Source organism: Bombina bombina, chromosome 3 (assembly GCF_027579735.1).
Source record: "Bombina bombina isolate aBomBom1 chromosome 3, aBomBom1.pri, whole genome shotgun sequence".
NCBI classification, from domain to species: Eukaryota; Metazoa; Chordata; class Amphibia; order Anura; family Bombinatoridae; genus Bombina; species Bombina bombina.
The window spans coordinates 649,099,474-649,115,974 of NC_069501.1; the positions used below are offsets into that span (position 1 = coordinate 649,099,474).

At 38.7% G+C, this 16,501-nt stretch overlaps 1 protein-coding gene across 1 annotated transcript in view; it reads left to right on the forward strand.

The window, feature by feature from the left end:
- LOC128653841 (multidrug and toxin extrusion protein 2) overlaps positions 1 to 16,501 on the forward strand; it is a 236,275-nt gene that overhangs the window by 16,269 nt on the left and 203,505 nt on the right. The window contains exons 4-5 of the mRNA XM_053707375.1: positions 721 to 869; positions 14,254 to 14,296. Coding sequence (XP_053563350.1) covers positions 721 to 869; positions 14,254 to 14,296 — 192 coding nt within the window. The remainder of the gene's footprint in view (positions 1 to 720; positions 870 to 14,253; positions 14,297 to 16,501) is intronic.

Here is a 16,501-nt window from a genome sequence, read left to right on the forward strand (position 1 = left end):
AACACATTAAATTATACACAATCTTCTTATATGCACACTTTGAGGCACTAGTTCCTACTGAGTACCTGCAAGAGTTCACAGTATGTGCGTTTTGGAATTGGCTGATGACTATCGCATGATACAGGGAGGAGGAACAATGGAAGTAATGTTAAAACTTGTTAAAAGCTCAGTGTTATTTTAATTGTCTTTTTTACTGTGGATTTGTTGATTATGGAATTTTACTGTATTAAATAGTCATTTTAAAAACTTTATTCAGTTTTCTGCTTGGGATAATAATGTCAAATGAGCACAAAGGACTATAAGGCTTTCGCCATTCTGTATTGAATCACGGTAAGCACTCCATAATCATATTTACAAGTTTCACGCTTGTCAGTCCACACTCAATCAGATAATTCTTCAGTGAAGTGTAGGTTGTCCTGTGTGAAGCATGTCTGGATGAGAGGATGTGGAGTGTATAACTTCAAATATTTTGTAGTCTGTAGAAGAATCTGATACTTTGCATTTTTTGGGGCAACAAGAAGCAGCAGGAGAGATAAGTTTAAGAAAAGTTGAAATCGGCCCTGCCATTACCATAAATTTATTTTGTACTACTTTTTGTTTTTAAGTGCTGGTTTCAATGAAGATGACATACTGTATAATGCATGATGCTCTTTATATTCTCTGGTTACATACAGCTTTGTATTATATAATTTTGTTTTCTCATTCTCCCCCCTGTCTTAGACATACGGAAGTAAGAATCTGAAGCGTGTTGGAACTATCCTTCAGAGAGGGATTCTCATCTTGTTGCTTTTCTGCTTCCCCTGTTGGGCAGTCTTCATCAACACTGAGCAGGTGCTGCTGCTTTTCAAGCAGAATCCAGAAGTTGCCAGGTTAATATTAAACTCACATTTATTTAACTGTCATGCAAAATGAAATAACCTTTTCAAGCACAGTGCCTGGTCAAAGTACAGATGAATTCTAGATATACTGTTAAGCAATACGTTTAAGGCCAGCCATAAAGCTTTAAAGTAACACTTAAATCTAGTTAATATCTAACAAGATATTTTAAAGTATTAAATTGCAAGATTTATTTCTTCTATAAGGTACGACGAGTCCACGGATTCATCCTTTACTTGTGGAATATTATCCTCCTAACAGGAAGTGGCAAAGAGTACCACATCAGAGCTGTCTATATAGCTCCACCCCCAGTCATTCTCTTTGCCTACTCTAAGTACTAGGAAGGGTAAAGTGAAAGAGGTGATAAAATATTAGTTTTTAATTTCTTCAAGCAAGAGTTTTTTGTTTTAAATGGTACCGGTGTGTACTATTTACTCTCAGGCAGCAGATGGATGAAGACTTCTGCCTGGAGGATGATGATCGCAGCATTTGTAACTAAGATCCAGTGCAGTTCCAACAGAGGCTGAGGAGTACAAGAAACTTCAGTGTGAGGAACGTTTTCATGCTATATAGCAGTGAGGTATGTTCATTCATTTTTTCTGGAGAGACTTTGTATTTCAGAAAGGCTGACAGTATCCCCATGAGGGTAAGGGTAACCAGTAATCCTAAGAGCTATAGAAAGGCATTACTAAACTTGCATAAGGGGCTAATCAAAAAATGGTTGACACAGAGTTTTTGAATGTTTGTGGGCAAACGTTTTATGAACTGGGAGTGCTTTTAACGTTTTGTGGGCAATAACGTTTTTTTTGGGCAACTTTATTGAGGGTACACTTGGCTTATTATTTGGGTCTCAGAACCCGTATGGCTAGTTTAAAACCGCTCTTTGAGGCTGTAGAGACATCGAGTGAGATGGGAGGGGCCTATTTTCGCACCTCAGATGCGCAGTTGTTTTCACTCAGCAAGCTCCAACTCCTGAGGGCCCTTGTGAATGTTTTGGGCCAAATCGAAGCTTTAACCCCATATTTACAATCCCTGAGGGCAGGTAGGCGCTACAGCAGGGCTGTGGCGAGGTGCAGGGGGTGTTTTTTCCGGATTTAGGCCTGATTTCAATCTGGTTTGCACATTAAGGGGTTAAATGTTTTATTTTCTTGTGGGGCAATCTTAACTACACAAATTGAGTCTGCTATCAAAAATTTGGAACGTTTGGTGCATTTTAAAGCAGTTTTGCAGAACGTGTATGCTTTTTTTTTCTCTTAAAGGCGCAGTACCGTTTTTTAAGCTTGTTTTTTCACTAAATAAAGTGTTTTTCAAGCTTGTTTGTAGTCATTACTAGCCTGTTCAACATATCTGACATTGAGGAAAGTCATTGTTCAATATGTTTAGAAACCATTGTGGAACCCCCACTTAGAATGTGTCCCTCATGCACTGAAAGGTCAATAAATTGCAAAGAACATATTTTAGCTACTAAAAGTATGTTGCAGGATGATTCTCAGTCAGAAGGGAATCAGGTTATGCCATCTAATTCTCCCCAAGTGTCACAACCATTAAAGCCCGCACAAGCGACGCCAAGTACTTCTAGTGCGTCTTATTCTTTCACCTTGCAAAATATGGCCGCAGTTATGAATACTACCATCACAGAGGTTGTATCTGAACTGCCTGGGTTGCAGGGGAAGCGCATTAGGTCTGGTGTGAGAACAAATGCTGAGCCCTCTGACGCTTTATTAGCCATATCCGATCTACCCTCACAATTTTCTGAGTTGGAGGTGAGGGATTTGCTGGCTGAGGGAGAGATTTCTGATTCAGGAAAGATGTTCCCTCAGACAGACTCGGATATGACGGCTTTTAAATTTAAACTAGAACACCTCCGCTTGTTGCTCAGGGAGGTTTTAGCGACTCTGGATGATTGTGACCCTATTGTAGTTCCAGAGAAATTGTGTAAAATGGACAGATTTCTAGAGGTTCCTGCCTACACAGATGTTTTTCCGGTCCCTAGAAGGATTTTGGACATTGGTTTTTTTTTTTTTTTTGTTTTTTTTGTTTTTTTTTAAATCTTTTTATTGAATTTTTCGTGTATATATACATTATAAGGATAAATGAAACATAATTTCTTAAGCAGGGTACTTTCCTGCGTAAATACAACAATATCATATGCATTTTCCATAGAACAAAAATTAAACATGTGTGATAAAAAAAGGAAAAAAGAAGAAATTATAAAGCAAAAGAACCATAAATCCTCAAAAGAAAACACATAAACAACACATGAAGAAATAAAAAAAAAGCTTATTTTATTCAGCCCAGAAGATAAATAATTAGCTTATCTATATGTCCCTTAGACTTCAAGTGTTGGGAGGGGTAGGGTCTTCACATATTCTCCTTAACCAATTTGTTATCTATATCCATGTTTTCCATGCAGCCGGTAGCTTACCGTCAGTTATCCATTATCTAATTAGTTTTGATTTTAAAAGTGGTGTTATAATCTGTAGTTGTACTAACCCAGGTTGTGATTCAATTACCTTTAGCCACTTGTATAGATACAATTTGAGTTTTCTCTGTGAATTTGTTTTAATGCTATATTGTTCCATTATCATCTGATTTATCATTTCTGTTTTGAATTTAGCAACACTTGGTCCCAGAAGGGATTTCCACTTAGCTAGTATCAATATACGTCCTTGGAGGATTGCCGTATTAATCAATTTCATATTTCTCAGTTGGCCCTGTATGCCATACAGGAATATTATCTGTTTACTGTAAAGTTGGCACCTTGGTTCAAGAATCGTGTTTAACCAGTATTGTACTTTTAACCAAAACTGTTTTATTTTTGGGCATGCCCATAGACAATGTTCCAGATCTGCTGATCTGGATCCGCATTTAGCACATACTATAGAGTCGTTCTTGAACCAGTATGCCAATCTGCTAGGTGTAATATATAACTGGTTTAGTATTTTAAAGTGTGCTTCCCTCCAGGAAGTTATATTAGTGACTTCAGTAATCCTCTTAAAACTAGAAGTAACCTCTAAAAGTGTAAGATTCCCAAATATTTTAACCCATTTCCCATGTACTATTTGCGCGTGTATCTCGGATTTGTACGTCATATAAAAATTATATATCTTACTGACTGCGTATATTTTTTTTGAGCTAGTGAGTTAATTACGTCCTCTAGTGCTCCCATGCTCCAGTCAGCCCCATGTTTATTTTGTAGGTCGAAGAATAAGTGTCTAATTTGCAGGTATGCGTAAAATCCTTTTTTCGATAGATTATATTCTCTACTCAGTGTTTCAAATGATTTACATGTGTTTAGTACCTAATCATGCAGTTGTATCATATAACTCAAGCCTTGTTCTTCCCATTTTTTAAATATGCCTACCCTTATACATCCTGGTTTAAAGTTAGGGTTTCCCATAATTGGTAGGTAACGTGAAACTCTTGTGTTCTTTCCCAGCATTTTACCAAATTTGTGCCATGCGATTATCACATTACTAATTACCGTGAGTTTTGCTATTCCTTTTGGGATTTTCGTGTATTCACAGTGAAGTAGTGCTTTCAAAGAATAGGGTTCACATATAGCACTATCTAATTGGACATATGTTACATAATTATCTTCTTTTATCCAATCTATAGCATATTTAGCTAAGGTTGCCAAATTATAAATCCTTAGATTTGGGAGTGCTAATCCACCTGCCCTACTTGGTAGAGATAATATTTAATTTGAGCATCTACTTTTTTTCCCCTGCCAAATCAATAAGGCACACATTCTATTAAACTTCACGATATCTTTTTGCTTAATAATTAAAGGTGTATTTTGCATTACATAGTAAATGCGAGGGAAGATAATTGTTTTTATCAACATTATTCTGGCTAAGATTGAGATAGGTAAGGTTATCCATTTTTTGCAATCTGTTATACATTTATCTAGACATGTCGTGATGTTTCTACTATACCATTGTCTGGGATTTTTAGTTAAGAAGATGCCCAAATACTTCATACATTCCACTTCCCTGAATGGACATTCTCCTCTTTTTATATTTTGGATCAGATATCCACATGATTTCTGATTTGCTTATATTGATCTTATATCCTGAGAAGGAACTAAATCTATTAACTATTATTAAGAATTGCTTAATGCTCTGCTTCGTGTCTTTAAGAAAGATTAATAGGTCGTCCGCAAACAGTGATAGCACCATTTTGTGTTGTTGTATATTCACGCCCTCTAGTTCTTGCCTTAACATAATAGCTAATGGCTCTATGGCCAAATTAAACAGAAGTGGCGATAGTGGGCAACCCTGCCTCGTTCCCCTTTTTAGATGAATATTTGGAGTTAGTTCATCATTTACTATAATATTGGAGATGGGGTCCTTGTAAATTAATTCTATTAATGTCCTTAAATTACCCCTTATCCCAAATTTATCCAATACTGTAAAAAGATGGTCCCATGTTATCGAGTCGAAAGCCTTTTCGGCATCGACTGAGAGGACTGCAATATCTGTTTCTCTTCCCCTTATATCTTGGTCCAACCTCTGCCTAAAATAATTGATTATTGTAAATATTCTGCGTGTATTCTTTGCAGGGTTACGTCCTTCCATAAACCCTGCTTGGTCCGTATGTATTAATTTCTGCATAACCCTTTTGATTCTATTTGCAATAATAGTTGTTAATATTTTATAATCATTATTTAATAATGAAATTGGGCGATATGATGCAGGGTCTTCTGGATCCCTATCTTTCTTTCTTATTAAAGTTATAGAAGATGTCGCGAAATATCTAGAATTCATTTCTCCTTTCATAAAGTAGCTATTGTATAGGCTCGTGAGTATTGGTGATACTTCTTTCGACATCATTTGATAAAATTCTGTCGGTAGCATGTCTGGCCCTGGTGCTTTGTTTATCTTGGATTTGTTAATGGTGTCCACTACTTCCTTTTCTGTTATGGGTTGGTTTAAATATTCATTATCTTCCTCTGTTAGTTTGGTTAAGACTAATTTCTCCCAAAATATATTTTTATTTTCTATATCAACCTCGCTACTTGTATATAGTTGGTGGAAATATTCATATATTACTTGTTTGATTTCTTTATTAGTAGTCACTCTCCTTGAGCCTATCTTAATTGCTGGTATATAGTTTTTTTGTTTATTAGTTTTGATAAGTCTGGCCAAATATTTAGCCGATCTTCCGTAGTTCCCTCCATATAGGGCTCTAACTTTCTTATCTTGCTGGATTACACTCTGTTTCAAAAACACATCCCTTTCCTGTTTACTAATTACATATTTCTTCCAGAGTCTAGAGCTGGGGTTGTTCAAATATGCTCTATAGCTATTCTTGAGTTGATAACTGTAAGTTTCTTTCCTGAGTTTTTTTCCCCCCTTGCATATATAGGCCTTAATAATGCCCCTTAGGAATGCCTTGGCTGCTTCCCAGTAAATCTCCCATTTACCCAAATATGCTTTATTGAAATGTTGGTATTCTTTAAGTTTCTCACCAACATGGTTTCTAAAATGGGTACTTTCTGTCAAAAATCTAGGGAAGCTAAATCTATTTATACTGAATTTTGTTCCGAGTATATTTTGCAACTCCAGCGATATGATTGCGTGATCTGATATAACAATCTCTTTAATCTCCGTACTGGAGTCCAGTCCCATTAAATTATCTGATAATAGAAAGAGGTCTATCCTAGAGAGAGTACTATGTGTCCTATAGACACAAGTATAAGCTTGTAGGTCAGGATTCTGGATCCTCCATATGTCTCTTAGTTTAAGGGCTTTACAGAATCCGTTAAAAATTTTGGTTTCTCTTTTAATTTCTCTAGTATTACTACATCTCATTCTGTCTATTATTGGCGATGGTGTTAAATTGAAGTCACCTCCTACGATTATATTCTTTCCTATATATTTAATGAGTTTATTGTTTAACTCATCCCAAAAATCATTTTCTAATTTATTTGGCCCATAAATGTTACAAAGTACCAAATTTAATCCATTTATTTGTATTTCTGCTATAAAATATCTTGCTTGCTTATCTGCTTCTTGGGATATAACTTTATATGGCATATTTTTGTTAAAAAGTATTGCTACTCCTCTCTTCCTTCCACAGTAAGGGGTAGCTAATACCTCCCCCACCCATCTACTTTTCAATTTTATTATTTCATTCTGGTTAAGGTGTGTTTCTTGCAGAAGTACTATGCTCGGTTTCATTTGGCCCAGCTGCTTTAAAATCATTTTCCTTTTTATTGGTGACGTTATGCCACCTACATTCCAAGATAGAATTTTTATGTTATTTGCCATTCCTACTACATTTTATTTTGTTATACTTCTGGATATTTCTCTTAAATGTTATATAACATAATCTCATAATCTGAATATGAAGACCCTCTCCCCCCCACCAAAACTTTAAAAAAAGAAAAAGAAAAAACAAAAACCTTTCTCAACATATCTAACTAAGATGTATGTCCTAATCATCTGGTATTAACCTTTTTTAATCTTTACAAACAGAGCTGCTAATCAATACCGTGTTCTTTACAAAAATCTTGAGCTTCTCTCACCGTAAGCAGATTCTTTATTCTACCGTTGCTCTCAATGCATATTTTAGCTGGATATACCATCTTAGCTGCCCATTTAGCTTTAATTAATTTTGTGCAGAACGGAGCCATCTCCCTTCTCTTTCTACTGGTTTCTGCCGAGAAATCTTGGAACAATAGGACTCTACTTTGCTCTATAATTAGTTCTTGTTTCTTACGGAATTGGCATAGCATATTAACTTTATCTTGGAAGTCAAGTACTTTTATCCTTATTGGTCTAGGTCTCTGTTGTCCCTGCTCTGTTCCTCTAGACCCTATCCTATGGGCTCTTTCAATTTTAATAGGCAGCATTTCGGGAGGGAACCCTAGCTGTTGGGGGAGTGTCTTAGATGCAAAAAATAGAAGACCATTATATTCGTTAACCTCTGGTAGTCCAATAACCTTAATATTGTTTCTACGGGTTCTATCCTCGAGATCTTCTAACTTGTTTTGTATGAGGGAAATCTGTTTACTCTGTGTAGCTGCATTTTGATCCATATTATACACTTGATCTTCCAATGTGGATATACGAGTTTCAGCCTCTGTAAGTCTATTAGCATACTGTCTGATCTCATTAGAGAGGTTAGTAATTTCTTGTTTAATATTATTGAACTGTGGTAGCATAATGTCAGAGATTTGCTGTATTAATTGCTGTGATTCTGCAGTATTTATATGTGATTCATCAAGTGTTGTTTCTAATGTGGATTCACCACTTTTATTACTCTGTTTTTTATCTTTTGTTTTGGGTGGCATGGCTGGAGATCTAGATTTCATATATTTTTCCATAGGTCTGTATACTTTTCTGTGTTTGTGAATATCAACTCCTAAAGTGTGTATACTATACGTGAGTAGCGTATGCCTAGTTGCATAGGCTTAGCATTTAATGTGTGAGTGCTTGGGGCCTTATATTCAGGCCTCTTACTATGAGTGCACTTCTTGTGCAGATTATTACTTTGTGTACTAAAAAAAAAAAAAAAAAAAAAAGAAAAAGAAGAAAAATCTATGCAATACCTTTCAATATATTGCTTGTGTACACTCTCCTACTTAGTGCATCTCCCCCAGTGGGGTGTGATTAACCCTTCACCTACTGCTCTTTTATGCAGAGCTAGTTTACTCAAACTAACCTCATGTGTTTAAAATAATAACCAATTTTCGTGATCAGTTTGGTGCATATACAATCTGGTTACAAGAGTATACTTATCCTTGCAACCGTGCAGAATAAACAAACAAAAATCAAAACAGTTTTAAACTTCACATCAACATGTGTCTACTTAAATATCCTATCAGATAAAACTTTCAGACCAATGTTAGATAAATATTATCAGCCACCCCTACAAGGGTAGTTCCCTTCTTCCTTTTAACTGTTAATTTTTCAAGTGATAACATTTAATGAACCGTGTTAAACTTTAAATGTCCAGACGTTATTACATAGTTCTTGCTCTTTCAGTCCTTATTTTTTATGTTCTAAACTTTAAATGACTTCAGTGTGGTTCCAATTATCTCCACTGTCTCTTTTTGTGTTGTTGCTTAACTATCTTTTTGAGACTAAGGCAGTTCTTATAACAGCATACAACACTATATTTATGTCCCCACAATGATCCGGGATAGTCTCTCCTTAATTGGATCCTGATTTTGAGTATATACTGCTTCTTATGTCCTTATTTCAATTTTAGGGGTTAACAATTATTTCTCTCAACCCTCTTTGCAAAGTATTTAAAATAGTCCTGTCTTTTGTGCAGAGATGGGGCTATAATAATAGGAGAGAGGGCAGCTGCTGTTATTTTTTTTGGGGTGATAGGCTTATATTTTTAGAAGGTATTTTCCTTTCCCCTGCTGCTAGTTACCACTTGTAAGAATTTCTTCAAAATCTTAACTGTGTTGTTCTTGTGGTATCACTTAGATAATTCAGGGGTGCAGTAGCCTTGTTTGATCTATTTTTAACTCTATGTCTTGTTATACTGCATCTCTAACTTTTGTGTGCCCCTCTTCTTCCTTTGTCTTATCTATTACTAGATAGCTGCCCACTCTATCATTCACAGACTTTTATCATAGCCCTTTTAATACTTGCGTTTGGCTTGACCGATATCCGATGTCCTTCTTAGGTACTGTGCAGCTTATCTTGTGCTCCAGCTATCTTCCTCCAGCTACTATGCAGCTTATCTTATGTTCCGGTTGATTTCCTCCAAGCAGGCTTGTTTTAATTGGCTCAAAAGTAGCCACTCTTGTTTGTTACCGCACCTCCGCTCTTCCGCTTCTTATGTCAGGGTCCCCGGTGGGACTTCGGTGTATCCCAACGCACCTACGTGCCGTCTGGGCCTTGCAACTCTTCTTCGGTCTGTATGCGGTGTGCCGAGCCCCACTTCCTGTACTTGGCTCGTTGTGTTGGACCGCGGCTAGCCGGTCTTGCCTCTGCTCGACTTCATGCGCTGTGTGTCACCCGGTCAATCCTGGGTCTTGTGTCCAGCCTGTGACTGTATCTCACCCGGCAAGGACTAATGCGCAGCGGTTGTTGTTACAAGCTCCGTTGGACATGGAGCGTGCATTCAGTAGTGTTTCTGCAGTCTCCGCCTCCGGAAGTCCAGGATTTTGGACATTGTTACTAAGGAGTGGGATAGACCAGGTATTTCATTCGTTCCCCCTCCTACTTTTAAGAAAATGTTTCCCATATCAGACACCATGCGGGACTCGTGGCAGACGGTCCCTAAGGTGGAGGGAGCTATTTCTACCCTGGCTAAGCATACAACTATACCTATTGAGGACAGTTGTGCTTACAAAGATCCTATGGATAAAAAATTAGAGGGTCTCCTAAAGAAAATATTTGTTCATCAGGGTTTTCTTCTCCAACCTATAGTGCATTGTTCCTGTAACTACTGCAGCTGCTTTTTGGTTCGAGGCTCTGGAGGAGGCTCTTCAGGTTGAGACCCCATTAGATGATATTCTGGATAGAATTAGGGCTCTCAAGCTAGCTAATTCTTTTATTACAGATGCCGCTTTTCAACTGACTAAATTAGCGGCAAAGAATTCAGGTTTTGCCATTTTAGCACGTAGAGAGTTATGGCTTAAGTCCTGGTCTGCTGATGTGTCATCAAAATCTAAGCTTTTAGCCATTCCTTTCAAAGGTAAGACCCTCTTTGGGCCTGAGCTGAAAAAGATAATTTCAGACATCACTGGAGGGAAAGGCCATGCCCTTCCTCAGGATAAGACAAATAAGATGAGGACCAAACAAAATTAATTTTCGTTCCTTTCGAAACTTTAAAGGTGGTCCCTCTACCTCTTCCCCTGCTGCAAAACCGGAGGGGAATTTTGCTCAATCCCAAGTCAGTCTGGAGACCTATCCAGACTGGGAACAAGGGTAACCAGGCCAAGAAGCCCGCTGCTGCCATGAAGACAGCATGAAGGGGTAGCCCCCGATCTGGGACCGGATCTAGTAGGGGGCAGACTTTCTCTCTTTGCTCAGGCTTGGGCAAGAGACGTTCAGGACTCCTGGGCTTTGGTAATCGTAACCCAGGGGTATCTTCTAGATTTCAAAGATTCTCCTCCAAGGGGGAGATTCCATCTTTCTCAATTGTCTGCAAACCAGACAAAAAGAGAGGCGTTCTTACGCTGTGTAGAAGACCTATATACCATGGGAGTGATCCGCCCAGTTCCGAAAGCAGAACAGGGACAAGGGTTTTACTCCAATCTGTTTGTGGTTCCCAAAAAAGAGGGAACCTTCAGACCAGTTTTAGATCTCAAGATCCTAAACAAATTCCTCAGTCCCATCCTTCAAGATGGAGACTATTCGGACTATTTTACCAATGATCTAGGAGGGTCAATATATGACCACCATGGACTTAAAGGATGCGTATCTGCACATCCCTATCTACAAAGATCATCACCAGTTCCTCAGGTTCGCCTTTCTGGACAAGCATTACAGTTTGTGGCTCTTCCCTTCGGGTTGGCCACAGCTCCCAGAATTTTCACAAAGGTGCTACGGTCCCTTCTGGCCGGTTCTAAGGCCGCGGAGCATAGCAGTGGCGCCTTGTCTGGACGATATCTTAATTCAGGCGTTGACTTACCAACTAGCCAAGTCTCACACGGACATCGTGTTGGCTTTTCTGAGGTCTCACGGGTGGAAGGTGAACGTAAAAAAAGAGTTCACATCCCTCTCACAAGAGTTCTATTCCTGGGAACTCTGATAGATTCGGCAGACATGAAAGTTTTTCTGACGGAGGTCAAGAAATCAAAGATTTTAACCACCTACCGAGCTCTTCATTCCATTCCTTGGCCGTCAGTGGCTCAGTGTATGGAGATAATCGGACTAATGGTAGCGGCAATGGACATAGTTCCGTTTGCTCGCTTGCATCTCAGACCACTGCAACTATGCATGCTCATTCAGTGGAATGGGGATTATGCAGATTTATCTCCTCAGATAAATCTGGATCAGGAAACAAGAGACTCTCTCTTCTTTGGTGGTTGTCACAGGATCATCTGTCCCAGGGAATGTGTTTCCGCAGGCCAACGTGGGTCATAGTGATGACGGACGCCAGCCTATTGGGCTGGGGTGCAGTCTGGAATTCCCTGAAAGCACAGGGTTTGTGGACTCCGGAGGAGGCTCTCCTCCCGATTTAAATATTCTAGAACTGAGAGCGATATTCAACGTGCTTCAGGCGTGGCCTCAGCTGGCTTCGGCCAGATTCATAAGATTTCAGTCGGACAATATAATGACTGTGGCATATATCAATCATCGGGGGGGGGGGGAACAAAGAGTTCTCTAGCTATGATAGAGGTTACCAAAATAATTCGATGGGCAGAGACTCACTTTTGTCATCTATCAGCAATCTATATCCCAGGACTGGGAAGCGGATTTTCTAAGTTGTTAGACTTTTCATCCGGGGGAGTGGGAACTCCATCCGGAGGTGTTTGCACAATTGATTCAGCAATGGGGCACACCAGAATTGGATCTGATGGAGTCTCGTCAGAACGCCAAACTTCCTTGTTACGGGTCCAGGTCAAGGGATCCTCAGGCTTATAACCTGGCTTATGTGTTAACACCATTTCTTCTCCTTCCTCGTTTGATTGCCAGAATCAAACAGGAGAGAGCTTCAGTGATTTTGATAGCACCTGCATGGCCACGCAGGACTTGGTATGCAGACCTGGTGGACATGTCATCTCTTCCACCATGGACTCTGCCACTGAGACAGGACCTTCTCATTCAAGGTCCGTTCCAGCATCCAAATCTAGTTTCTCTGCGGCTGACTGCTTGGAGATTGAACGCTTAATTTTTATCCAAGCGGGGTTTCTCTGAGTCGGTCATAGATACCTTGATTCAGACTCGAAAGCCTGTCACTAGGAAAAGTTATCATAAGATATGGCGTAAAATATCTTTATTGGTGCGAATCCAAAGGCTACTCATGGAGTAAGATCAGGATTCCTAGGATTTTGTCCTTTCTCCAAGAAGGATTGAAGAAGGGGCTATCAGCTAGTTCCTTAAAGGGACAGATATCTGCTTTATCAATTCTACTGCACAAGCGTCTGGAAGATGTTCGAGACGTTCAGTCGTTCTGTCAGGCTTTAGTTAGAATCAAGCCTGTGTTTAAACCTGTTTCTCCACCATGGAGTTTGAATTTAGTTCTTAAAGTTATTCAAGGGGTTCCATTTGAAGCGATGCATTTCCATAGATATTAAGCTTCTATCTTGGAAAGTTCTGTTTTTAGTTGCTATCTCTTCGGCTCGGAGAGTTTCTGAACTATCTGCATTACAATGCGACTCGCCTTATCTTGTTTTCCATGCTGATAAGTTGGTTTTGCGTACCAAACCTGGATTCCTTCCTAAGGTTGTTACTAATAGGAATATCATTCAGGAAATTGTTGTTCCTTCTGTGTCCTAATCCTTCCTCTAAGAAGGATCGTCTGTTGCACAACTTGGACGTGGCTTTGAAGATTTACTTGCAAGCAACCAAAGATTTCTGTCAAACATCTTCTTTGTCTATTCTGGAAAACATAGAGGTCAAAAAGCTACGGCTACCTCTTTCTTTTTGGCTGAAAAGCATCATCTGTTTGGCATACGAGACTGCTGGACAGCAGCCTCCTGAAAGAATTACAGCTCACTCTACTAGAGCGGTGGCTTCCACATGGGCTTTTAAAAATGATGCTTATGTTGAACAGATTTGTAAGGCTGCGACTTGGTCTTCGCTTCATACCTTTTCCAAATATAATACTTTTGCTTCTTCGGAGGCTATTTTTGGGAGAAAAGTTCTTCAAGCAGTGGTGCCTTCTGTTTAACCATCTCTCTTGTCCCTCCTGTTCATCCGTGTCCTGTAGCTTTGGTATTGTATCCCACAAGTAAAGGATGAGTCCGTGGACTCGTCGTACCTTATAGAAGAAAAGTAAATTTATGCTTACCTGATAAATTAACTTCTATGGTACGACGAGTCCACGGCCCGCCCTGTCATTTTAAGACAGATTATATTTTTTGATTTTAACCTTCAGTCACCTCTGCACCTTTTTAGTTTCTCCATTTTCTTCCTGTACCTTCGGTCGAATGACTGGGGGGAGGAGCTATATAAACAGCTCTGCTGTGGTGCTCTTTGCCACTTCCTGTTAGCAGGAGGATAATATCCCACAAGTAAAGGATGAATCCGTGGACTCGTCGTACCATAGAAGAAATTAATTTATCAGGTAAGCATAAATTTACTTTTTAAATACATTTAAAAGAAGGGGGGGGGGGTTATCCAGTATGTTTAACCTATTGGTACATGTGAAATTTTAAAGACAATCAAAGCTCAAACATTGTATGAAATAACTGCACATATGCTCAAATTATCATTTTACTATTTATTTTTATTCTAGGGTAACACAACTATATGTGATGATTTTTATCCCTGCACTGCCTGTAAGTTTTACCTTCACCACTGCTTGTTTATTTCTTTCTTGTCTGCTTCCATGCAATGTTTGAAAATCGCACTAGACAGGGATGCCCCCTATTCTTTATAAACTATCAATGGAGATGTTTTTATAAATGCCCAAAAATGCAAAATACTTAGTCACAATGGGTCTAGACAACTTTAAGTTGTTAAATGATACCTGTCCATACAAACTGCAATAAGATTAAGTACCTGTGAATTTTCTTAGTGGCTACTCAAGAAAAAAATGAATATAATTATTCTCCTCTTCCTACCAAAGTGACTAAGGACTTTCATTCTTGGCAGGACAAACCCATCTCATGGTTGGGGCGTATACAAGCCATCAAAATGACGACCGCAATTACTGTATATACTTCAAGCGGTCCCTCTAGGCCTCCCCGGCTCCTACCTAATCTTTAAACAATTCTTTCATATGGGGCTGTATTAAGCCTTGAATCAACAAAAAAAAAAAAATCAGAGGCAAGACCACAGTTGAAGTTGACTAAGGTCTCCCATCTGTATTCTCATATTTTCAACAATTGTGAGTCATGTTGATATTTGCAAAGCGGTATATCTTCTTTAGTGTCACCTTTGTCCCCTATCTCTTATAATGCTGAGCTAGTAAGGGGTCTTGAACCCAGCAAGTTTTATGAGGAGGAAAACAGACATACAATCCCATTCGTGAAATTAGTAGAAGAGAGCAAACGTAAAACAAAGATCCAACCTAAATGAAATTGCTGGGGCCTCTTTTACATCATGGTTAAAGTATGCCCAATTACTTAATCTATTAAGCAGCCCCCCCTCCCCATGGAAGATATCTCCTCAGAAGTCCTACCAATTTTAAATGCCTGTGTCTCCTGGACACTCTTTGTGACACACTGTCACTGCCAGCAGCTAGAAAACTATTGGAAGAGCCATTGATTAGACTTAGCTCTGCATACTTCACACTGGCACTCTGAACTAGGAGTTTCTTAAACAATTGTGGAATGGCGGAAAATATTTTATAATACTTGCAAGTCCTCTTCTTCCTTAGGATTCTAGAGCTGAAACACAAATTGTTATTGTGTTGGTACCTTAATCCAGTTTGCATCAAACGCATATACCCTAATGTAAATCATACTGCTTGAGAGGGTGTGGCTTGAGTGGCAGAATTTCTCATATATGGTGGCAATATAAGCCATTAACCACTTTTTGGAAAAGCATGAATTCTGCCTTAAAAATGGTTTTGGGTGTTCCCTTTGTAATGTCTCTGTTAACTGCCGTACTAAACTATAAACCTATAAAGTTTTTTTTTGTTTTTTGTTTCAATCGATCAGCGTTCTTAGCTGCTATAGAAGCCCACCTCTTAGCCAATAGCCGTGCAGTAAATCTGGCTTGGCGCCCATGGGAGCCGTATTTACCGCACATCTATTGACTAAGAGGTTAAAACGTCCCCTCTTAGTAAAAAAAATCTTTTAGCCGTGGGCTGTTGTAGCAGCTAAGAACGGCGATCGATTGAAACAAATAAAGGAGCTTTCTACATGAAGTATCTTATACTTCATGAATGAAAGTCCTCTATTTGTTTTATAAATCTAGGATTGACTTTCACTTTAAGTTTTACTGGTATACCATGGTTTGGGCCATGCCACCTAGTAGAGTATAAAGCAGAAGATGGTTGCAGAGATAACTATCATTCTCTCTCCTCCCAGTCCCTACTCTTCTTCTAATTTTTTTTTTTTTTTTTTTCCTTTCTTTCTCTCCTTCGTCCCCCACTTTTTTTTTTTTCTCTCCCGCTTGGTTTCTTGAAGGAATATACTTCATATTTGATCAGGAATAAGTATTATTTTACTGCTATTGTTCGTTTTTGTTTGTTTATTTCATCAGATTATAACAAAATTAAAGGGACACTGAACCCAATTTTTTTCTTTCGTGATTCAGATACAGCATGAAATTTTAATCGACTTTCTAATTTACTCCTATTATCAAATTTTTTTCATTCTCTTGGTATCTTTATTTGAAATGCAAGAATGTAAGTTTAGATGCCGGCCCATTTTTGGTGAACAACCTGGGTTGTCCTTGCTGATTGGTGGATAAATTCATACACCAATAAAAAAGTGCTATCCAGAGTTATGAACCCACAAAAAAGCTTAGATGCCTTATTTTTCAAATAAAGATAGCAAGAGAACGAAGAAAAATTGCTATTAGGAGTATATTAG